This window comes from Melanerpes formicivorus, unplaced genomic scaffold (assembly GCF_026170545.1).
Source record: "Melanerpes formicivorus ecotype bairdi unplaced genomic scaffold, bMelFor1.0.p_v2 SCAF_65, whole genome shotgun sequence".
NCBI lineage: Eukaryota > Metazoa > Chordata > Aves > Piciformes > Picidae > Melanerpes > Melanerpes formicivorus.
Window position 1 is genome coordinate 1,050,439 of NW_027142417.1, and position 23,725 is coordinate 1,074,163.

The 23,725-nt window shown below is 45.7% G+C and overlaps 1 protein-coding gene across 3 annotated transcripts in view; it reads left to right on the top strand.

Annotated features, from left to right (window-relative positions):
* Positions 1–23,725, top strand: part of CHD7 (chromodomain helicase DNA binding protein 7) — a 127,789-nt gene that overhangs the window by 51,165 nt on the left and 52,899 nt on the right. For all 3 annotated transcript variants that reach the window (XM_068162455.1, XM_068162457.1, XM_068162456.1), the window contains exon 3: positions 18,840–19,261. In XM_068162455.1, coding sequence (XP_068018556.1) covers positions 18,840–19,261 — 422 coding nt within the window. The remainder of the gene's footprint in view (positions 1–18,839; positions 19,262–23,725) is intronic.

A 23,725-nucleotide genomic window follows, 5' to 3' on the forward strand; every position in this document is an offset into this window, starting at 1 on the left:
CCCTAGCATTCATTGATTCTGTGCACAGTCAGCAAAATCTCATGACTGCCCCTGGAAATTCTGGCTTCCATTTGCAAGCGTTCATAGAGCAGCAGTTCAGTGCTGCTTAGCAGGGTTGTTGAAGGTGCCAGAATAAATGGAATGAAGAACCTCACCAATACTGAACCCTAATTGAATTGTGTATTATTTTTGTGTCTAGGTAAGCCTCTGTGTGTATTTATGTAAAATAGATGTTAAACTCCAAGGGCAAATCAGAAGTTGTGCAGGATGACGAAAGGAAAGCTGAGAAGAAAACCCAGTGCTCATCTAAAAGTAAAGCCTGATGGTTGTTGGGGGGTTTTTGCCTTAAAGTTTACAGGGTTCTGTATTTTCTGGAGGCTCTGAAGAACTCCTGTATTGGAGCCATGTATTCAATGTAATTAACAACAACTTCCCAAATAAAAGCAGACCATTGAAGCTACCTCTGGTTAACACTGCTGAAGTTATTTCACCTCTAGAGCAGAAGAGTCTGTTGCATGGACAGCCTGATCCATCTGTGCTCAGTTTTGGGCCCTCACTACAAGAAAGGTGCTGAAGCACGTCCACAGAAGTACAATGAAAGTGGTGAAGGATCCTTGTGAGGTGTGGCTGAGGGAATTGGGGTTGTTTGACCTGGAGGTGCAGGGGAGATGACCTGGCTCTCTACAGCTGCCTGAAAGGAGGTTGGAGGTTGGCCTCTTCTCCTGAGGAACAGGCAGTAGGACAAGAGGAAATGGCCTCAAGTTGCACCAAGGGAGGTTTAGGATGAAAGTGAGGAAAATTTTCTTAGCCCAAAGGGTTGCCAAAGCCTGGCTTAGGCTGTCCAGGGCAGTGGTGGAGTCCCCATCCCTGGAGGGTTTTAAAGCTGTGTAGATGTGGTGCTGAGGGACATGGTTTAGTGGTGACTTGGCAGTGGTGGGGTAAGGGTTAGACTTGATGACCTGAAAGGTCTCTTCCAAGCAAACTGATTCTGTGAGTCTACCCAAGAAATGCTTGATTATTTCTTTAACTCCAGTGGCAGGCTTAATAAGGAACAAGTTGCAGGCTGAGTAATAATGTCCTGCCTTTTTATTGTGGATCCTCCTCCTGGTCTTTGTCCTGCTCTTTCACATGGAATGAGACTTCCATTTGGGCCTTTGCTTGTGTCCTGAATGAAAGTGTCACAAACTTACTTCAGTTTTATGGAGCTAGATATACTGCACAGGTGATAATGTGGACTGGATTTTGGGAACAAATAGCTTGCTTTGATTTTCCTTTAGAGATGCCATCTATAAATATTTGGTGCTTGCTTTTGTCCCCAGAGTTGTAAAGTTTGGTAGCTAAGGAGTGAGATTAACACCCTTGTACATTTCACAGTGATTAAAGCTTCTGTTGGTACAGATCTTTCCTTTGAAATGCTCCCAATTTGCAGATGTGGTTTAAAAATGGTGAAGCTCCTTCTTGGGAGCTGGTAGGAGCTAGGAGCAGAGGTGGAAATGTGGGCAAGAAGTGGTGTCCAGGGAGAGGGCAGCAAATGGCTGAGCTGATGGAGTAGTGCTGAGCAGCAGAACCAGAGGGAATGGCCAATATCTGTTATGATGTGGGCAGAGAAGTTCAAGAAGTCTTCCCATCTCTCCTGCACCAGCTGCTACTCACCTGCCTCTTCAGCCCATGGCAGAGGTGGCCATGTGGCACGTGGGTGCCCATTGCAGCTCTGCACACTGCTTCAGGGTGCACCCTAGTGTCCCCATGCTGTGGGCAGAGTCCACTGATGGCATCCCAGCACAGCTGGGTGAAGGCAGCAACAATATCTAATCTCCTTAAGAAAAAAAAGAATCCATGCAAATAAAGGTGGCCAAAGTCTGTGATACAGAACCTTAGCTCCTCTGCACCAGCACACCTGATCATCTGGTGACCTGGCTTATCTGGCCACCTCCCTTCGGCCCAGGTCACGTTCCTGGCATCTCCTCACTCTGGTTCAAAGCAGGAAATCCTACTTCTTGTGGGTAGTGGTAGAGGTTAACCTGAGATCTCTCTCTGACCTTCCACTGTTGGCTTGGGAGGAATCTTTGCTCCTTTGCTTCCATCAGCTGTTCATCCCTGAATCGGTATCAAGAGCCTGGCTGCAACTCTTTCCTGTCCTCTTCCTCAGCAGTTTTGCTGTGTTAGGCAAGCCAAGGAGATGGCAGCAGCTCAGCTATTGCACTGAGGAAGCACAGAAAGGAAGACCTGCTGGCAGCTGGGTTCAGACTGCATGGCTTGCTGCTGTAGAAATTAAATGTCAAAAAAATCTCAACTTCTGGAGCTTGGCAGGATGCTACGGAATATTATGGGGCCTACAAGAAGGCTGCAGAGGGACTGTTTCCAAAGGCCTGCAGTGATGGGATGAAGTGCAGTGATTTGAAGTGAGAGCAGAGAGGCTGAGGGAGCTGGGATTGTTTAGCCTGGAGAAGAGGAGGCTCAGGGGTGACCTCATTGCCCTCTACAACTACCTGAGGGGTGGTTGTAGCCAGGAAGGGGTTGGTCTCTTCTCCCAGACAACCAGCACCAGAACAAGGGGACACAGTCTCAAGCTGCGCCAGGGGAGGTTTAGACTCGAGGTGAGGAGGAAGTTCTTCCCCATGCGAGTCATTGGTCATTGGAACGGGTTGCCCAGGGAGGTGGTTGAGTCATCGACCCTGAAGGCGTTCAAGAGGAGATTGGACGTGGCACTTGGTGCCATGGTCTAGTCATGGGGTCTGTGTTGATAGGTTGGACTCGATGATCCTCGAGGTCCTTTCCAACCTAAGTTATACTGTGATACAGATTTAGATTGGATGTGAGCAACAAGTTCTGCAGCAGGAGGCTACTGGAACACGTTGCCCAGGCAGGTGGTTGAGGCCCCATCCCTGGAAATATTCAAGGTCAGGGTGGACAAGGCTCTGAACACCCTGCTCTAGTGGAGGATGTTCCTGCTGACTGCAGGGGGGTTGGACTGGATGACCTTTGGAGGTCCCTTCCAAGCCAACCCATTCTCTGCTTTTCTGAAATTAAAAGGTTAATAATCATAGAGCATAGAATGGTCTGGGTTGGAAGGGACCTCTAAAGGTCGTCCAGTCCAAACCCCAATCACGAGCTCTTCAAGAGGGCAGCGGTATGCAGCACCAAATGAATCCTTTCTCTGAGGCTCTAACATGATGCAAGGATTTCCAAGCACCTCTTTAAACTTCACCTTCCCCTCCTGCTCTTTTGTTAAAGACAGGCTCCTTCTCTTTTCATGGGAGAGGAATATTTTCATGTGCAACGCAAGAGCTCCCAAAAGGAATGTATCCCCACCTCCAACAGGCTTCTGCCTTGAAACAGACTGAATAATTTAATCAGTTGAATCAGAAAAACATTAGTCAACTTTAATTGTGCTAATTAAATTGTGGTTTATTATGGCTCTGCAACTCCCACAACCGAAAGAACACAACGACCACAGTAACTGAGAAGTTAATTCTTCTCTAGATGGTTGGATTTAGTGTTCCTGGAAGAAAAAGGAGAGAGCTTCATAACAAGTTTCATAACAAACTTCTTATTAGCCAGTTGTCCATGTGAACTCTGTTTTTTCCACTCTCCTATGCTGTCTCCTTTCTCTCCAGATGGCCTTCCATCCAGTTCCATTCTGGTCCCTCCTATCTTTTTTGGCCCTGCAGGGCTCTGATAGCTGTGATAATCCCCTGCTTTTCCCTGCCCCTGAGAGCTGGAGGATAGGAAGGTTTTATTTTTGGAAGAAATCTTTCTGTACCAGCCAATTCTTGCTAGAGATACTGGGAGGCTTATAATGTGCAGTGCCTCTCTGAGTTTAAAGTGACACCTTACCTCCAAATGCTGGCATCAGGGCTGAGTTGTACAACAGGTTTATGTAATATCCAGTCATCAAAACCAGGCTAAACCATCAGGCTTTAGCTTTTTCACTTGGATCTCACTCAGTTTGGTAATGGGGTGTTGCAAATGTTGCCTGGTGCAAGCATGGTTTTATTCAGCAGCCTGGGCAAGTGGAAGGTGTCCCTTCTAGAACTAGATGATCTTGAAGGTCTCTTCCAAACCAAATCATTCTATGATTCTAAGACATTTTTTACAGTGAGGGTAGTGAGACACTGGCCCAAGTTGCCCAGAGATACCTCATCCCTGGTCAGAGATACCCCATTCCAGGTCAGGTTGATTGATGCTCTGAGCAACCTGCTCTTGTTGAAGATGACCCTACTGACTGTGGGGGAGGTTGGGCTAGATGACCTTTAAAGGTCTCTTCCCACCTAAGCCATTCTGTGATCTCTTCAGGGGCCAGTCCCAGCAGGGAGTTCTGTATTGGCTGATCCAAAACAGTGTAGCCTCACCTCACCTGGGAGTAATGGAGTCTACTCTTTTTCTTTGTTTCATGGAAAGACTGAAGAGGCTGTGCAGTAAAAATGGTTTGTTTGCCTTTGGGTTTGAAGGGAACTGGGCACAACTGAGCCTTCCTGTGGAGCTGCACATCTTGTAGTGGAAGGTGACAACGTGAAACCATGAGTTGTTTGACAGGTTAGTATGAGTAAGCTAGAAAAAGATGGCTTTAGCCTGTGGTGTGTACCCTCCATGTCTGTGAACTTCTTCCATGAGAGAACCTTTGAGTAACTTGAGTCAGAGGGAATATGCTGGCAGGGCAGGCAAACCTGGTCACTGTTTCCATTTCACAGGGTGGAAACCTGCAGCTGGGTGGCTGTGGCTGTGATTTCAGGGGTGGCTGCAAACTACCTCCCTCTTCCTCCCCACCACCCTGGGCAGGCTCCTGCTGGGTTTCTTGGTGCTCTGAGGGAAGCCTTCCCTTGAGAAGAGTTAAGACTGCTTGTTGCTCAGCTCCTGCACGTGTTCTTGACTGCCAGCTTGACTCTTCCATGCATTTAGATACCCAAAGGCTTTTGCCTTTTTGAGGGTACAGTTTGCTGTTCTGCTCTGTCTTTTAGTGTATCCAAAATGAGCACTTTGGAAAGTGACTTGAACTATCTTAGGGCTTCAGCTAGCTATCTTTAATTGGATAGTCAAAAATCCTGGTGCAGAACTATGAGGACTAACGTAAAAGCAGTATTAAAAGCAGTATTGGCTGTGCACATGAAAAGACCTACCTTACCTCAAGCCTAGAAAGCCACCAGTTTGTTTTCTACAAGTCACAAACACAAAGTTGTTGAAATCTTGATCCCTGTCTTTTCCTTTGAACTTGGGAATGGGTTCCCTGAGCTGCAGATGCTGAAGAATTAGGTGCTTGTATTCATAAGTAAAGCAAAGAAATCTTTGTGTCTAAGTGGAGAAAACCAAATAATAGTCCAGAAAAGCTGGGCTGCAGATAGCTGAAGTCTCATCTGCAGGCTGTCCTGCTCTTGCAGTGATTAACTGCTCAAGCCTGATATACTTCCTGCTAGGTGTAAAAGGTAAACTTCTGCTCCTCTCTGCCTTGTGTACAAACGTACCCTAAAGCAAAGTCCTCCTGTAACCCACACCGTGGCCTCACTGGGAGAAGGGGTTTAAAGTGTTAATTAATTGGTCTGGAGAGCCTCAAAGCAGGCCAGGGGCTCCTGGTCTGGGAGCTCTGGGGTAACTTTTATGGAAACAATTATTGGGGCTTTTTGAGAGAAGAATTTGTTCTGTCTTCGTTTATCCTTGTTGATCTGCATCTCTTGTATTGAGGATGTGTTTAGTCTCCAGCTGCACAGCCTTACTCTGCTTGATGTAAACATAAATGAATCTTAACATGAGAAAGGAACACTCAGTATGAGAATAAGCCTCTGTACTGTGAGGGTGACAGAAGCCTGGAGCAGGCTGCCCAAGAGAGCTTGTGGAGTCTCCTTCTCTAGAGATACATAAAACCTGCCTGGACACGTTCCTCTGTGAGCTGCAGAGGGGTTGGACTCAATGATCTCTGGAGGTCTCTTCCAACCCCTAGCATTCTGTCATTCTAACAATCAGGGGTACAAGAACAACAAGCACTGAAGTGTTCCAAGGCAAATCTGTGAGGGCTTTGCCCTGGAGAGTTTAATCTCTGTGCTAGTGTTTTGAACTTAGGAGTTGTCCACAATTTCCAAGCATCTCATTGCAAACTGGGATTGTGAGTAATGAGCACAGGCTGCTCTGCTGCTGCCGGAGTGGCAGCTGTGTAATGCTGAACGGACACCTTCCTTTGCAGGAACATTTAAAAGGACTAATTCCTCTTAGTCATCTGCAATCCTCTTCCCACAGCTTGAGCTCAGGGCTATAATGGAACCCATTAGAGGCAAAAGGTCTGTGACTCAGCCGTTGAGCCATGCAAACTCTTGGCTTCTTTAATGGGCACCATTAAATCTTTTAGTAGCCTTTTCTCTCATAAAACAGGTATTGTTGGTGCAAGGTGTATGGCTGCTGAAGATACAGTGTAGCTTTTGGCCTCTGATGGCCAGGAGTTATCAGCCCTCGGTGTTTAAAGGCTGGTTAATTGGAGAGACCTTGCTTGGAATTACTGCTTTTCCATAACTGGTTAGGAGCTCTCCAACGGAGTGCTGCAAGGGTGATTGGATTTCTCCTGTGAAGAAAGGCTGAGAGCCCTGGGGCTGTTTAATCTGGAGAAGAGAAAGCTGAGAGGGGATCTGATCAATGCCTATAAATACCTGAGGGGTGGGTGTCAGGATGAAAGTGAATGTGCCTTTTTGGTGGTGTCCTATGATAGATACAAACTGGAACCCAGGAAGTTCCACTTCAACATGAGGAAAAACTTCGTTGCTGTGAGGGAACATGGGAGCAGGCTGCCCAGAGAGCTTGTGGAGTCTCCTTCTCTGGAGACTTTCAAGACCTGCCTGGATGCATTCCTGTGTGACCTGCTCTAGGCTGATCTTGCTTTGGCAGGGGAGTTGGATTCATTGACCTTTAGAGGTCCCTTCCAACCCCTCCCATTCTATGATTTAGGTGATTATTTGATTCTGTAGCAGGCTGTGTTGTTTTGGTTTGTTTTAAATATGTTGGGAAGTGAACATGGAAAGAGCTGTAGTGTGGGAAGGGGGTCAGATGTCAGTAGAGGAAAGGCAAAGAGTTAAATGTTTGAATCCATGTGTGTGTTTGTGAATAACTATGTATGGAAGAAAAGTAAGTAGCTTTTCATTCTTCTGTTGGTGCCTACCCACAGACTTAGATGTGATGCCTTAGAGCTTTAAAGCTGCTGTGAGCATCAGTGCCTCTGGGAGAGGGGTGTGAGGAGAGCATCCAGAACAGTGTAGTTGCTTGTTACCACCTGCCTTAATTGAACCTAAGTTGTGGATGCCACCTCCCTGGAAGTGTCCAAAGCCAGGCTGGATGGGGCCTTGAGCAGCCTGGTCTAGTGGGAGGTGTCTCTGCAAGGGGGTTGGAACTAAAGGATCTTCAAGGTCCCTTCCAACCCAAACCATTCTATGATTTAGAATGTCAAACTGTGAACTTTTAAATACTTTTAAGTCTTCCAGTAGGAAGTGAGCTCACCTGCACTGCGAGATGCAAACAGCAACATGCCAAACACTTGGAGATGTACAGTAGACTTAAATGGGAGAGACAGGAGGGTTGAGCCACTGCAGATATCATGGCATCAGAAAGCATTTACCCAGTATGGCTGTTTGGAAGAAATTCTAGACAAGGCCCTTTAATCACAGGTCAGAAAATGTAATGATTGCCATGATGATAATACAAAGGTTTAGACTGGCTTACTTTTCATTGCCCTGGTGGTGCCTGGTGGACTTTTGCAGGAGAATTCTCTGTGGGTTGGTTTTTTTTTAATGTCACAAAATTCCAGCCTAGTGGTGGTTGGAAGGGACCTCTGGAGATCATCCAGTCCACAACAGGTTGCCCAGGATCACAATGTCCAGGAGGGTTTGGAATCTTTTCAGAGAAGGAGACTTCACAACCTCTGCGGGCAGCCTGCTGCAGGGCTCCAGCAGCCTCACAGCCAAGAAGTTTCTCCTTATGCAGAAGAAAAGCCTTGAGTGCAAGTTGTAGGGTTTTTTTCTTTGAAGAGAAAGGTTGAAGTCATCCAGATCAAATACTGATGAACTGAAAGTTTGTCAGCTCCAAACTAGAAACCAAAGCGCAGTGTTGGTGCCAGCAATGTTTCCTCCGGTGCTTTAAGCTTGTTGCCCTTAAGCTGGGACACTCAGTCTGCAAAAAGTTCTGGTGAAATGAGGGAGGAAAAAAACCCCAAACACCTTACTGCAAACTGTGGAAGAAGTTATTACTTAAGGTTTTATTACTTAATAGAAATGCTTATTGGGCAAGTGCCCTGGGACTTCAGTGGGACTTCCTTTCTAGGGATAGGAATGAAAAAACTCGAGGGTTCAAGTCCTTTGTCACATCTGTTGAAATCTTAAACATTCAAGGCCATTGCCCTTTTCTTGAGCTATTAGAACATGATGGATATTTATAGCTTTGGGGAAAGCTTACTCTTTCTTCATGAGGGCTTGCAGATAGGAGAAGTGATAAAGTTCTCAGTAAGGGCTCTCTCTGTGTGTTGGTCACTAAACCGGTGAGTGATACATTCAGGACACTTCTCAAGCGTGTGCTTAGCAAGCCTGGAGTCTGATGAGGCAGCTTTGCAAACAACAATGCTGGGCTTTTATTTTTGTAGGTGTGTAAGGAAGGGGTGACAGAGCACTGGGGCAGGCTACCCAGAGAAGTTGTGAAGTCTCCTCAGGAGAGATTCCAAACCATTCTGGGGAACCTGCTGTGGGTGACCCTTTGGCAAGGCAGTTGAACTTAGATGATCTCCGGAGATCCCTTCCAACCCACACCATGCTGGGATTCTGTGTCTGACATGATGTGAAAAAACCACATGCAGAGAGTGGTGCCAAGTAAATGGGCTGGGTCAGTATGCACTGCTGTCCACACTGCTCCATCTGTGCTCCTCTCTGCTCCTGGTGAACTTCATGACAGTCTTTACTGCAGCTTGGTCCTTCTGATTCACCGTTGAAAAGTATTTGGTGTTGTCCTCACAAGCAATGGACCTGGGCTCACAGCATGTCTGTCAAACAGGTTTTATTTCTGGAGCTTGTCTTTACTTGATCCTTAGGTGCTGCCTGCTGCAGAGCAGGCAGGAAAGAAAACCTTCTGGCCTGCCAGTCTTTGGCTTCATCTAGTTGAAAAACCAACCCAAGCATTCTGCTTTTCTCTTCACTGTTGTCTTCCTTCCTTAGATAAAAGTGCACTTTAATTGATGCACGGCACGAGAAGACACAAAGTGTACTTCACCCTCTTCTTTTTCCTTTTAACCTCAATTTCTATCTCAGTTTACCTGAACTGAGATAAAGCAAATTATTTATTAGAGGCTTTGCAAATGAAAAAATAGAAGATGTGTCCCTTCTGGAGGTAGATTTGCACCTTAGATATTGCTGGCATGTAAGAGTGTGTCTCCCTCAGGTAACTGTGTCTCATTACCTTTCACTTTGTGTTTTTTAACCTATGCAGCCTGTTAACTAAGTTTCCTGTTAACTCTTTTGGAGGTTAGAAAGGGTGTTGGGGGGGAAGAAAGTACCAGAACCGAAAGGCTTTTGCTGTAGTGGTGTGAAATGCTTTTGCAGTTGCTGGTGCTGGCAGCAGTGGAAGCAGAGCCAGAAGCTTTCCGGCTGTCTGCGGTCAGGAGCAGCGATGCTGGCACCACCTAGGCCGGGCTTTGATTTTCTCCTTAGTCATAGACCTGGTGCCGTTCGCTCTGCGTGGCTGTGATTCAGAGCTGATAGCAGCAGAGGAACGTGTTGATAGAAGCAGATGTCAACTAATTAAGGTCTCCCTTAAAATGGTTCTCCCAGTGACTTTGAGTCTTCTGTAGCAAAAGAACATTTCAGGTGACATTTATCACTTTAATTGCTATGGGCAGGCTGTGAGGGCTTAATTCTTTACAGTGAGGGTGGTGAGACACTGGAACAGTTTGCTCCCTCCCTGGAGGTGTTCAAGGCCAGGTTGGATGAGACTATGAGCAATCTGATCTAGTGGAAGGTGTCCCTGCCCATGGCAGGGGGGTTGGAACTAGATACCTTCAAGGTCCCTTCCAGGTCAAACTGTTCTGTGAATCCAGGAATGCACCTAGTCAGGACTCTTTTGTTGGGGTTTCTTTTCCTGGGCATGGGACAAGTGTTAAGTGGAAATCATAGCTGGTACCAGAGCATCATAAATGGGATAATGGCAATCCAGTGTGATGTACCCTTCAGAGAGGATGGATCTTTGTGTATCTGATTGTTCAGTAGCTGAGTGGAGGAGTCTTCTGCTGGTGAAGGGAAGAGGCTGCATGTGTAGGACTTCCTCTCCTCCTTCAGGGCTTTGGATTTCAAAGTGTAGCTGTAAAATGTGCCTGAGATGGGGAGGATATTGACATTTCACTGTGTTGGAGGAACTGCTTCACTTTCACAGTGGAGCTGAAGGTGTGGGGAATGTGGAGGTAAGCCCAAGGGAACCAAGCCAGCCTGTCTCTGTGCTATAACATTAGGTTAATCTTTGTAATGCTTATGCAGTGAGCAGTAGCAGTAATAAGATCATAGAAGCTTCAGTATGAATGCTTTGGTTTAATTTGTGTGCTTCATCCTGATGCTTTCTTACTTTGCTACATGACTTCCCTGTCTTGCCTGGAGATGTGCAGCCATCACTTTGGTAGGTTGAAAAAGACTGGTAGTAGACCTGGATATTCTCCAAGGAATTCCCTGGTAAGCACTAGATATCTGATAGCTGTACTGGGGCATAACTTCACAAGCAAACCTCACAACAAAAATATGTCTACTCCACTCTGCTGAGATCCCACCTGCAGTGCTGGGCCCAGCTCTGGAGAGACATAGGAGAGACATAGACCTGTTGGAGCAGGGCCAGAGGAGGCCACACCAATGATCTGAGGGCTGAAGCACCTCTGCTGTGAGGCCCGGCTGAAAAAGTTGGGCTTGTTCAGCCTGGAGAAGATCAGGCTGCTGAGAGACCTTCTTATGGTTGTTCAGTACTTGAAGAGGCCAATAAGAAAGCTGGGGAGAGATGTTTTAGCAGGGCCAGGTTGGCCAGAGATGTGGTAGATGCCCCATTCCTGAAACCAGCTTGTTTGGGGCTCTTATCAGCCTGGTCTCATTGCAGATGTCCCTGCTGACTGCGGAGGGCTGGACTAGATGACCTTGAGCAGTGCTTTCCAACCCAAACCATTCTATGATCCACAAGTTGAATTCAAGCCCTACTCAGCAAAAGGAAGGTGCTAAGACAAAGGCTTACAGGCCATTTTACAGGGGGACTCTTGCTGCTCTCCCTGCCAGTTTCCCACTTGTGGTATAGGCTGCATAGCACAAGCTCTGTCAAACTCCTGTTGGCATGTTTCTGGCACGTCTTGATAGTGGAGCACACACAGGAGTGAGGTCTCCTTTGACCATGGCTGTGTGGGGAAGGCAGGCTTGAGGTAGATGAGCTGTCAACATGAGTAATAAGGCTTTTGCCAGTAGGATTCAGTACCTAATCGTCCCACCCTTTCTACATGTCGCTGCAGCCAGTAGCTAGTAAAAACCTGCCAGAATCTTGAGTCCTTGACCTGTCTGCATGGTGGTGATGGAGAGTGGAGAGTGGCTTTTGTTTGGGACCCGCCCTGCTTGGCCTGGGAGCGGTCTTGGACTGATGTCTAAACCATACAAGCTGTGGCAAAGAAGTATCAATGAAATGTCTGTCTATGGAGCATCACATCAGCAGGGTCCCACAATCCTTGTGGTGGCTGCTGCAGTTTCTTAGGTGGGAGGCTAAGTTTGGAGCCTTCCCTTGCCCTGACTGGTTTCAGAAATAAACTAGTATTGCAGCAGCACGTCACTAAAACATGGTCTGCAACCCTGCAAAGTGATTCTTTTAATTGCCAAGTTGTGTCATGTTAAGAAGGTATCAACAGAACTTCTGTTTTCCACGTGTTTTCATCTGTCTTTTGTAGACGTGTGGCAAGAGAAATGTAGCAAATTCCGAGGTTCCTGTAGAGTCTTATTTGCAAACCAGAACTCTTTGCCTCTGATTTGTTGTGATGCCTTTCCCTTTATCGCAGACACAACACTTGTTGGTTTATAAATGCAAGCTCTCCCTTGGTAAGTGCACCTGTTTTGAGAGAGGTTTCTGAAGCATGAAGATGCCCCTGGTCACACGACATCACACAGCCCAAAATATTTTAAGGGAGCACTAAGTATTTTTTATACAGTAAAGAGGACTTAAGCATCTTCAAGGCAGTAGTTCCATGGGAAAGGGAAGAGATCATTTCACAACATAGGAGAAAAAACTGATTGGCAAAAGAGATTTTGGAGGGAATGCTGGCTGTGAGCAGAGTCTCCACGTGAGCTCCTATAGGGAGTCAGTTGTACAGCTGTGGGATGTCGGTAGTAGTGTCTGGCTGAGAATTTGGAGGTGGTGATTCCTGTTTCACTCTGGGGTTTGTACTGATACATGGAGCTTTGCAAGCAATGTCTGAAAAGGATTTGCCTCTGTCTAGAAAAGCTGAAGCATGTTGGAGATGGAAGGAGCACCGAGACAAGTCTAATGATGAAAGTGTTGAGGAGACAAGTTGAGAACTGCAGGGACAAAGCAATGCAGAGCGATGTGACGCGCAAGCTTCCCCAGTGATTTGTTGGGAGGATAGGCAGGCTGAAGTTTGTTCCCCATAATCCAGAGGGATGATGAATCTTTTCATTAAACTGTGAAAAGAGGAATGGTGGAGCAATTTCTACAGGTGGTGGCTTCTGACACCAAGGGGGCTGGGCTATCAGGAAGGAGATAAACTCAGAAAGAGTTATCTCGGTGGCACTGGCTGGAGCCGCTGCTTCCAGAAGCGATGCTGTTGTCCATCTTCTGTCCTAAAAGCTCTCTGTGGTCACAGTTTGCTGGTTTCTCTTTTCCAAAGTGAAGGTGGTAATTTAACAGGACTTGCAAATGAGAATGCTCAGTAATAACTTGCCTAAGGTGGAATTACCTATTGTACAGATACTGTATTGGGAGAGGCTTTGGATCAGCGGGGAACCACCCGAGCACTTGCTCTGCTGTCACACAACTTACTTAGCAAACCAAAGTTCCAGAGAATTGAAAGGAAGTGTGGCTGCAGTAGATCTTTTTTAAAATATGGAAAGAGTCTGGAAATACCCAGGAAGGGAATGAAAGGAATTGTAGGGAAAAGGAGCATGGTTTTGGTTGGTGCTGATGTTTCAGTGTGAAGTCAGCTGAGTCATGTCGCACACTTCTTAAAGCTCAGTGTTGGCTCAAGTTGCTGCTCTGCTGGGGAAGAGACACTGGGCTACTTCCAGTGCTTAAGTACAGTTGATTGTGGATCAATCCTTGTTCAAGCAACAGAAAGATTCTCCTCCTTAACCTCCCTCCCTGCTGCTAACCCCCACCGGATTAACCCCACATCCTGTCCATCTCCCTGCCTCACGTAACAGCCCTGCTTCTGAGTATCTGTGCTGAGGGCTGTGGAGGATCAGCTTAGCTCCAGCAGCAGCTGTGAAATGCAGGCAGCTTCGTTTTGAACTTCTCAGATCTTGGTGATCCACGTTTGGAAATTTAAAAACAAGTTTTAATTCCAGAAGCAGAGATTTTTGCACTCCAGAAAGGACTTCCCAAATAGCCTTTTAATTTGTTTTGTTGTTGTTGTTCAGATATTGTTGATTTCTACAGCTAACACAAAAGCACTGCTGGAGCAGGTCCAGAGGAGGGCCATGAAGATGATGAGAGAGCTGAAGCAGCTCCCCTCTGGGACCTGACTGAGAGAGTTGTGGGCTGTTTAGTCTGGAGAAGAGAAGGCTCCAGGGAGACCTTAGAGTGGCCTTCCAGTACCTGAAGGGGGCTACAAGAAGGCTGGGGAGGGACTTTTTGCAAGAGCTTCTTGTGGTAAGATGAGAGGGAATGGACTGAAGCTTGAGAAGGGCAAGTAGACTGGATATTAGGAAGAAATTCTTGACAGTAAGGGTGGTGAGACACTGGAACAGGTTGCCCAGGGAGGTTCTAGATGCTGCCCCCTCCCTGGAGGTGTTCAAGGCCAGGTTGGATGAGACCTTGAGCACTCTGGGCTGGTGTGAGGTGTCCCTGCCCATGGCAGGGGGGTTGGAACTGGCTGATCTTGAAGGTCCCTTCCAGCCCAAACCATTCTATGACTGTGCTCTCCTGGGTAACCTGTTGAGCTGCAAATGGTTTTAACTCCTGGGAGTTCCTGAAGAATCTCTGCTTGGCTCTACTGAGCCACGATCTTTAGGAGTGTCCTGCATTGTGATATTGCAGGTTAATAGCATTGATTAACTGTCAGGCAGGGGGAATTGATGAGAAAACATCCATTGTGAAATTAAATGGTAGGAGTGAGGAGGGTTGGGTGCTGCTGGCTGGGGAGGTGAGCAGCCCCCGTCGCCGGGGGTAGGAGCATTAATGTGAGCTCCAGGTTTTTGCGCGTGATTAAAACAGGCCATCTGTTCTTTGTTAAATGTTTACCAAAACAGCTTCTCTCTAAAAGATTTCAAGAGATGTGGCTCTGGTAAACACACCAATGATCTGGGAGCACCTTTTCCACCTTCTTTCAGATAGTAGCAAAATGAAAGCATCCTGTTGCAGTTATCAAAGGGGGAACAAATAGCTGTTTGTGTTTAATCTTCACTGATGTTTCTTCTTTCCTGGGGAAGATTAAATTCTCTACCAAGATACTAAATGCTGACTTTGTTGTTACCAAAAGCAGCAGGAGAAGTGATTTTTGTGAAGCATGCAGATAAATGTTTTTGGGGGTGTGTGTGTTTGGTTATAAACCTGTAATATCTGTGGGGGTTTTATTTTAATGAAACTGGGGTTCTCCCATTAAAAATGGTGAGCCTGGAACTGGAGTTACTCCTTGGTAGATTTAAAGTAGAACTATTGGAAATAATTCCCTGTGGCAGGCTTAATCTAATGTTTACTAGTCAAAACCTGTTCTTCCTTTTCTCCCTTCTCAAGAAAGAGGTTTGGGGTAAGAAACTGCATCTTTCAAGCTGCTTCCCGTCTCCTCCTCTCTGGATTTGTGCTGCTCCTACACAGCTTCACACTAGGGAGCAATGTGGGGTTGTCAGTTAAGGATAAACCGTTTTAGCATATTGCAGGAGTGTAGGCAACAGACTTCCTAGAAAAAGAAGAGTTCATCACACCCATTTCTTTGAAAGAGTGCTACAATTGAAAAGAGCACGGGGAAATCAATTGCAAAGCGTGCCAAGCTGCAAAGGGAGTGGCATGTGGCAAAAGGAAGGTATTTGCAACTGATAGGAAATAAAAGCAAAGCCAAATTAGGGCAGAGTTGGCTCTTACAATCCCCCAAACACTAAACTGCAAAGTGATACAAAACAAACCCATAATATTTTAATGTGTGTGCTTGGTGATGCAGATGACTTGGTACTGTAAATACCAGGCAGTAAGCTGTGTTTGTTAATATTTGTTTCATGCATAATGATGAAGTCTAATGTACAGTCTGAATTGTTTTAGAGCCCGAGAGTGACTCTTGTGGATGAGCTTTTTGAAGTAATAATCTGAGTGTTGTAGGATGACATCTTCTGGAGTGAGTTCCTGAGTACTGCAGTGTGGCTGCCATTCTCAGCACTGTACCTTCTGGCCAGACCTTGCACTGAAGCTACAAATGTCAGCTCGTGAAGGGCTGACGTTGCTGTTGTGGAGACTTGGACAGCTGCCTGCCTTACCTTCAGATTTGCTTAAGACTGTGCTGAAAATTGTTGTTCAGACTTCTAAAACAAACAAGCAAGCAAACCAAAAACCTGACCCAGAAGCCATAGAAAGGAGACAAGGATTAATTGTCTGAATTAGATTAAAAAAGAGATTGATGAGAACACTCAAGGATGTATAAAACTTCATATTGATAGGAAGTCATAGCACTAATGAAGGGGCAACCTTGAAAATGGTATGGAGTTAATTTTAGGTGGTGTTACTTGATTTCTTGTGGGCTTTAGTGTTGGTTGGCTTGGCTGCTTCACGTGCTGAAGCAAAACAAATTAAACGAGCAATTCTAATTTGTTCCTGAAAGTTGAGTTTAAGTTTACAGACAGCTGTACAAGTCCCTTAATATGGCAGCCAAACACACTAGAGTGCCAAGCACAAGGCACTTACTTGCTCAAGACAGAATTTACAAGTAATGCAAAGAAAACTCTGGTTTTTCCTGTTAGACACAGCAAGTGAACAGTAGTTAGTAGGAGGTCTGAGTACTGTGCTGGACAGCTTGGTGAAGACACTGAAACTTGCACTTGAGGTCTCTGGAAAATGTAGGATGCATGAGAGAGGAAGTAGCAGAAAGCAGAGCAATACACTGACTACCCTGGGCAATGCTGGTTGAATGTACTGCTCTGAAAACCTATGGGTAAGAAGTGTTTAGAGGTGACCTGTGCAGTACTCCTGTCTTTTCCTACCTAAAAATAACTGTAGGGCAGTGTGAGTTCAGAATGATCTGGGGGACAGCAAAGAGTTTTGTTCTGTCACAGATGAAGTCTGAGGTGACATTCAGGTCAGTCAACCGAATTCAAAACGGATTAGAAGATGCTAAAATGTCTCTTGTTTTGTGTGATGCATAATTGGACTGCAGAACTCACTCACACCACTGCCTTCCTGGGGTCAGCTTTTGTTACACAGATACTGAGCCTTAAAGACCTTTCCAACATATGTGTCATAGTGACTACAGGTTTCATACTCATACTTGAGGTAGGGCTGATTGATGTGATGCTAATGCAATCACAGAATCACTTGGGTTGGAAGAGACTTTACAGTCCAACCATTAAGCCAGCACTGCCAGGTCACCACTAAACCGTGTTCCTCAGCACCACATCTACATGGCTTTTAAAGCCCTCCAGGGATAGGGACTCACCACTGCCCTGGGCAGCATCAGGTTTGCATTAGAGCTGTTTCCACGGCAGCCGAGGCCCTGTTGTGCTAAAAAGTATCTTCATAAACAGGTGGAGGATAGAAATGTGTAGAAGTCACCCTGGAAGTTCTTGGTTAAGCCCAGCAGAGCCAGTCCCTCCACCAGGCTTTCCCTCTTGTCACAGTATCACAGTATAACTTAGGTTGGAAAGGACCTCGAGGATCATCGAGTCCAACCTATGATCCTGGAGTCTGTTCCATGAAGAACTGTAGGGGTTAGCTTGTACTGTTCAAACCTCTCCCAAACAGCAGTTAAGAGCTGTCTTTGCTTCTGGACAGCCTTGGTCCTTGTGCTGCTTGGGTAGCTTCTGAGTATGTGAAGAGTGTGCAGGGCACAGTGGTTGTTTGCTGCTGTGAAGAAATGCTGAAAATAGGACTGCCCTGCTTCAGTTTGGTTACATCCAGAAATCTGTGTTAACATACTTGGAAAAGTACACTTGCAGTCGCTTTCTCATGTGATGACACCAAGACTTCTATTTCCTACATCTTGTGCATTGTCTTTTATAGAGCAGGTGGCTAAAACACATCTGTGTGGTGCCTGCAGTTCTCCTCGTGCTCAGGGGTTGGGTCTGTGGGGCATTTGTTTGATGCTTGCTGCTCCTTAAGTGCAGTGTGAATCAGAAGTGGAGAAAAGGACACACAAATAACTTTGCAAACAGTTACACAGGCACTGCTGTTCTAGAAGTGAAATTCTGATTTCCTTTAAAGTTGGTGGGGTTTTGTTTTCACCCCGGTTCAATGGCTCAGACCTCTCAAATGACTGGACTTTGTGACCATGGCTAATGGGGAACTCTTCGACCTAGAATCATCTCAACTTCACTTTTAGGGAATTTTAGGGAAGAAAGCAGGAGGAGAAACAGAAAGAGGGTGGGAAAATGGTCTGTCCATATATGCAGCTGCAAGAAAGGCATCAATCAGTAGGGTGTCAGGCTGTTGCTTTTCTTCTTCAGAAGCACTGTCATCCTGCATTTGTAACCACGGGCAGGCAGCGAGGAGAAGCAGGTCAGAGCTTTGATAGGCTGCAAAGTCATGGCAGAGCTTAGATTCACGCCCCTGCAGACTCACGGGTCTTTGTGTAGAACAGCACCAATGAAGTGTTGCAGATATATCCCCTGCTTAGCCCAGGCACTTGATACTTGTCTAGTTATATGTAGGTTTTTGTGTACTTTCTGACTCTGGAGTAAACCTGATGCACTACACAGACTCTGAAACCGGAAGTTTTTGCAGCTTCCCCAACAGTGAGGGTAGTTCTCTGTCCAGTCTGTAGCAGGAACTAATCTGTTTTGATGACAGGTAGGGATTTGTGGATCTTTGACATGAAATGTAACATTATATTACATCTTAAAGTGGCTTAATCCTTCACATGCTGATCAAAATACCTCCTGTCACAGCAGAGCCAATGTAAATTGCCTTGATGAATTTTTTATAAATACAGCCTGTGAATGTACTTTCTTTTCCTTTGCATGTCTAGAAACACACTTTAACCATTTTTTTCCCCCCTGGAGGACAAAATTCCAGTGCAACTGAGTAATTGGTAACAAGTCATTCATTCTGCCAACAACAGTTTGGAGGTAACTGAAATAACAATTACTTTCCTTTTGCATCTCAATGTTGAGAGCTGTAAATGTTTGCTGTACTTCATGCACAGGCTTTGAAATCACTTTACCCTTGCTAGATTAAGAACTTCTGGACATTTTGCTACTGTATTAACTGACCAAAACTTTGTTTGACTGACAAAAACTTTGGGGTGTTTTTCACCATACCATGCTTGAGATCTGCTGCTAGGTTAATCTGTGTTTTGGAGCCGATGTTCCTAGAGACCTTTTCCAACCGAAGCGGTTCTACGATTCTGCTTAATAATTTCTCCCCCTTGTCTAACCTCTTGCTCCAAAAGAGCAAATGTTTAGAAAGCCAAGCTGCAAATCTACAACTTGATTTCTGTTTGTCTCTCTCAGCATTCTCCGTCGGAGCCCTTTCTAGAGAAAGCAGTGCCGGATATGACTCAGGTTAGCGGACCGACCACGCAGCTGGTGAAGAGCGAGGATTACCTGCCAGCCATCGAGCCCCAGCCCCAGCAGAAGAAAAAGAAAAAGAAAAACAATCACATTGCTGCAGAAGGTCCCAGTAAAGGTTTTGGTAAGGAAGACTTTCCTGGGGGACTTGACAGCCAGAATCTAAGCAGAAACTCAGTGGATTGCTCCCAAGAAGAGAAGAAGAAAAAGAAAAAGCCCAAGGCAAAAAAAGAACCGAAGGATCCTAAAGAACCCAAGGAAAAGAAGGAACCCAAGACCCCCAAAGTCCCTAAGACCCCTAAAGAGCCAAAGGAAAAGAAAGCAAAGAATGCCACGCCAAAACCCAAGACCAGCAAAAAGGCCAGGTAAGGCAGGGGGCTTCTGTGTGCCAGCAGAGCAAACACTGCTTGGGGGATCTCTAGAGCATCTGTGCTAAGTGGCCTGGGTGGAGAGGAAACCTTGTTGTGCCATTTCCCTTCTACCATCTACAACATCATACCACATCTGTCATCTGCAACACCTTGGAGGTGTTCAAGGCCAGGTTGGATGAGGCCTTGAGCAACCTGGTCTGGTGGAAGGTGTCCCTGCCCACAGCAGGGGGGATGGAACTAGATGATGTTTAAGGTCCCTTCCAACCCATTCTAGGAATCTGTGAATTGTGGTTTTGTGTAACTTGAGCACGTATCTGCTTCGGCTTTCCTGTTTATGGCTTCACAGTGACTTTAAACAAGCTGGAAAGGCAGAAGGTTGTGGGGGCTTGATTTTTCTCTTTTGTTTTTCCCTTTTCAAGGCATAAAAATCTCTGAATGTGTTAGGTTTCAAAACTAACTTTTTCTCTTCTAATGCTTGTCCCTTGTGTGTGGTTTGTGTGTTAAGAAGTTAAATTGCTTCGCCAGTAATGTAGATTTGACCAAATCCAGAGATGAAGGCTTAGGGTAAAAAGGTTGATGACCTTTTTCTCTAAATAAAGAAGTTAGTTCAGTACTTAGAGTTGTACAACCCTTACAGATGCTGTTTTACACTGACACAACCCATGGGCTCCAAGCTCTGCTGTTCAAAAGCCTTCTCTATATGGGTATTGATGTATCCTCGCTGTAGGGATTATATTCCTTTTGCTGTTTCATGTACAGATATTTTCCCCAGCAGAAAAACCTTTGTGGATAGACCAGATGCTTCAACCCTGTTTCTTTAACTGTTTTCACTAAGCATCGTGTCCCTTTATCAGGAGAGGCTTAAAATGCTCCAGAGTAGTATGAGAAAGAGCAAACTGCCGTTACACATGAGTAAATACGTCACAGATAATAACACAGAGTCTTTCCTTACCCCTCAACTCCCTAAACACCCTGATTATAAATGCCTACTTGAAAGGAAACTGGGAGGAAAAAAGACATTAAAGCTCAATTTTAATCTTTTTTTTCATTTGTACCTCGAATTTTGTGCAACTGTTCTGAATTTGTTCTGAACATCTGAATCTGGTTTTCAAGATGTGGCTAGCGTTATAAAATATAACTTCCAGATGGAAGCACTGCCAGACTTGGTTAATCCAAATCAGTTTGCAAAATCCATTTCTATTAGGCTTTAAAAATTGCACTTAATGAATCAGCTTTGCATACATTGTGCAAGAGTCGCTGTTGGTTCGGTTTGGTGCAGCTGTATGGCTGCGTGAGGCGTGGGCAGGGAGATGTTACTTGTTCCTGCAGCGAGAAGGAGAAGGTGCTGCATTAGCAGAGTTGGTGTTTCCTGAAGAATGTATAAGCACTGGCTTGTCAAATCCAAGTGTTGTCCTGAGCAGGTTATGTTGACTGTTCATAGAACCATAGAATCAGTAAGGTTGGAAAAGACCTCCGAGATCATGGAGTCCAACCTATCACCCAACACCTCATCACAAACTAAGCCATGGCTTCAAGTGCCACGTCCAGTCCCCTCTTGAATACCTCCAGGGATGGTGACTCCAGTAAACTCCAGTTGATTGGTCCAGCCCTACTGCTTCTGCTGTGTTCCAGACTCTCCTAAGCATGAGGCTTACATAAATTCACAGCTTAGAAAACCTCTTATCTGTGTCCCAATGTGTGTTGTTTTAAACCAAACTCTATCAGCTATACACCAACCTTTTAGTTCCATCTCCTTCTACTCAGAGCTGTAAAGGCTGACCAGGCCATCCTGCCCAGTTTTGACCATCTCCCAGCAATTTTTTGCCACCAAGAAGTAAAAAAGCTTTTACTGCAGGACTGCTCGATGAGCATGGTTTTTACAAGGTCTTGGCTACAATGGAGCTTTGTTCAGTAAGTGATGTTTAGAAGGAGTCTGCCTTAAAAACATGCACAGGCTGTGCTGGACACCAGACCTCGGAACTGGTCTGTCCTGTCCACTCAGCCCTAATACCTTTGTGTGTCTTCTGAATCCTGGGACGTGCCATGCAGATTAAAGGAGCAGCGTCTCCTTTGAAGGGTCAGATCACTGCTTGCTTAGTTGTAGGAGTGTCTTTATCTTCCTTCTCTTGTCCCTGGGTGGCTGAATGAAGTGCAGCATTCTAGTTAAGCAGTAAGCCCTGTTGTTTTACCTGTGAGAGAAGCGTCTGTGGAGCAGCACTAAGAGCATTTGCTGTTCCTTTTGCTTGCTCAGGGGTGTGGAGAAAGTCCTAGTTGTCCCATAGCACTCTGGTGTTTCTGTTACCAAATGTTCTCTTGAAAACAAGGTTGTTCTCATTTTATGGTCTTCTCAGCTTCAGTATCAAACTGATTTGAAGAACTCTGAGACTGGGACACTCTCTGTGCTGCCAAAGATTTCTGAAATCACTGAAAGCAATGTGCTGACTTTGGCAGTGCCACAGACTGGGGAACCTGGCCAGTGGCAGATCACTGAATCAAGCTTTTAAATAAATCAGACCAAACTTTTAGTCACCTGAGCCTGCAGTATTTCAGCATCACTAACTCTGGGAAGGAAACATTACAGTAGCTGAAATGAGGGGAGATGAATGCAAGTTTCTATAGATTATGGGGGATGATTTAAAAGTAAAATATTTTGATGAAGTTAATGCCTGGCATCTGTTTACTGCTGCTGTTTCCATTGCTCAGTGTTTTGCTTCTAAGCACTGAAGGAGTAGTGTGATTTCCAAATGTTGTGCAAAAGTAATGGTTTTCATTCCTGAAGAAGCTGATTGGTCTTACTAGAAGAGTTTTGCACTGATGCAAAATTCAGGTAAACAACATCAGACACAGGGAAGGGATTTATTGAAGAGCAACAGTTTGCTGGGTAGAGCATAACAAGTCCTTGATAGTTTTGACAGAGAGAGGCTATGATTCACAGAGATAAAAATCTGATCCTTAACTATCTTAGCTCATAATTTAACTCAGTTCCAGTTTTTACTACCAGTGTATTATCTTTTCACTAACCAAACAACAACCAAAAAACCCAGAACCTTTTTATCCTTCACACCCCTTCTGTCCTTGGTACATATTGTAACAAAACAAGCAGCCTGCCTCCCTGAAATGCACTCTCCTGTGGGGGGCCAACAGTCAGGCTGGAGAAGAGAAGGGAAGAAGCTGATTAATTTCATGCTTGTTTGAATTGCGTGTTCCACAGCATCTTAAAAAGAAAGAAAACACCCAAATGTGCTGCTGGTACCTGGGGATTTGGAAGGAGAGATCACACATTAATATTGGATTGTAACACTCTTAATGGATATTAGCCCAGTCCTTCCAATACAGAAAGACAAATACAGTGGTGACTGAAAAAAACAACCCCAAACACCAGAAAAAAAAAAAAGCCCAAACACATTTGCAAATGTACCAAACCAGTCAGGCTTGACAGCAAAATGTTGGGTCTCAAATGAAGGGGTTTTCATTCGATTGGGTGGCTGCAGTATCAGGTGGGCTTTTAATGTTGCAGAGCCAGCTTCAGTCACATGCAAAGCAGGCAGATTTTTCCAAAAGTAGCTGGCCAGGGAAAGGCAACTAGGCCCACAGAACTGCAAAGTCATGGCTCAGATGTCTGTTCCTCCTGTGCCTGTCCCTGGAGGAGATGAGGACCACCTGTTTCAGAAGATCACGCTGCTGCACAGCTGATCTCTCTCCTGCTGCTTCCTATGGAACTGTAGAGAGTGGTCACTGATGACGGTGGGAGAAGCAGTGACTGTGAGGGCCAAATGGCAGCTCTTTGCAGGAGCTGATCCCCCACCTGCCATCTCCCCAGAGCAGTGTGCTGTGCTTTGCAGGGCTGCTTTTACCCGCCTCCTCCACTCCCTGGGGCAGGGGAAGCTCTTCCTCCTCCTCACGCTTGCAGCAGCAGCATTCAGTGCTAAGCATGAGTGTGGTGACCTCCTTTAGAGGGAGGTGGAGCGGGACCTTTTGGCCTCCAGATTCGCTGCTGTATCGGAAGGGGGATGGCTCCTGGCTGCGGAAGCGGGAAGACCCTGGGGAACTGGAGGACAGGAAGAGAGGTCCCGAGGCAGTGGCGGTGGTTTCCACTCCAAAGCTTGGATCATCCTGAGCAAGACAGGAAGGGGCTGCCTGTGGGAGAGAACAGGAAATCGTGTGAGATTTCCATGTGCGCATCCACTGAGGCTGTTCCTGTTCGCACCTGTCCTCATCTCCCTTTTGAACCCGCCCAACCTGAAACAGCTGCCAGATATTTACCTTTGTCTTTGCTGCAGGCAGGTTTTGTGGGCTTGGGACTTTTTAGTAATCTGGCTGATTTTTTTTCAGGCTGGAAAAAACCTTGTTGTCTTATTGATTCCTCCCCCCACCCCCCTCTTTTGTGACATATAAAACTTGACTGGAAAAAAAAAGAAAGAAAAGCAAAGCTTTGATTATGCTAGGAGCTTCCAAAAC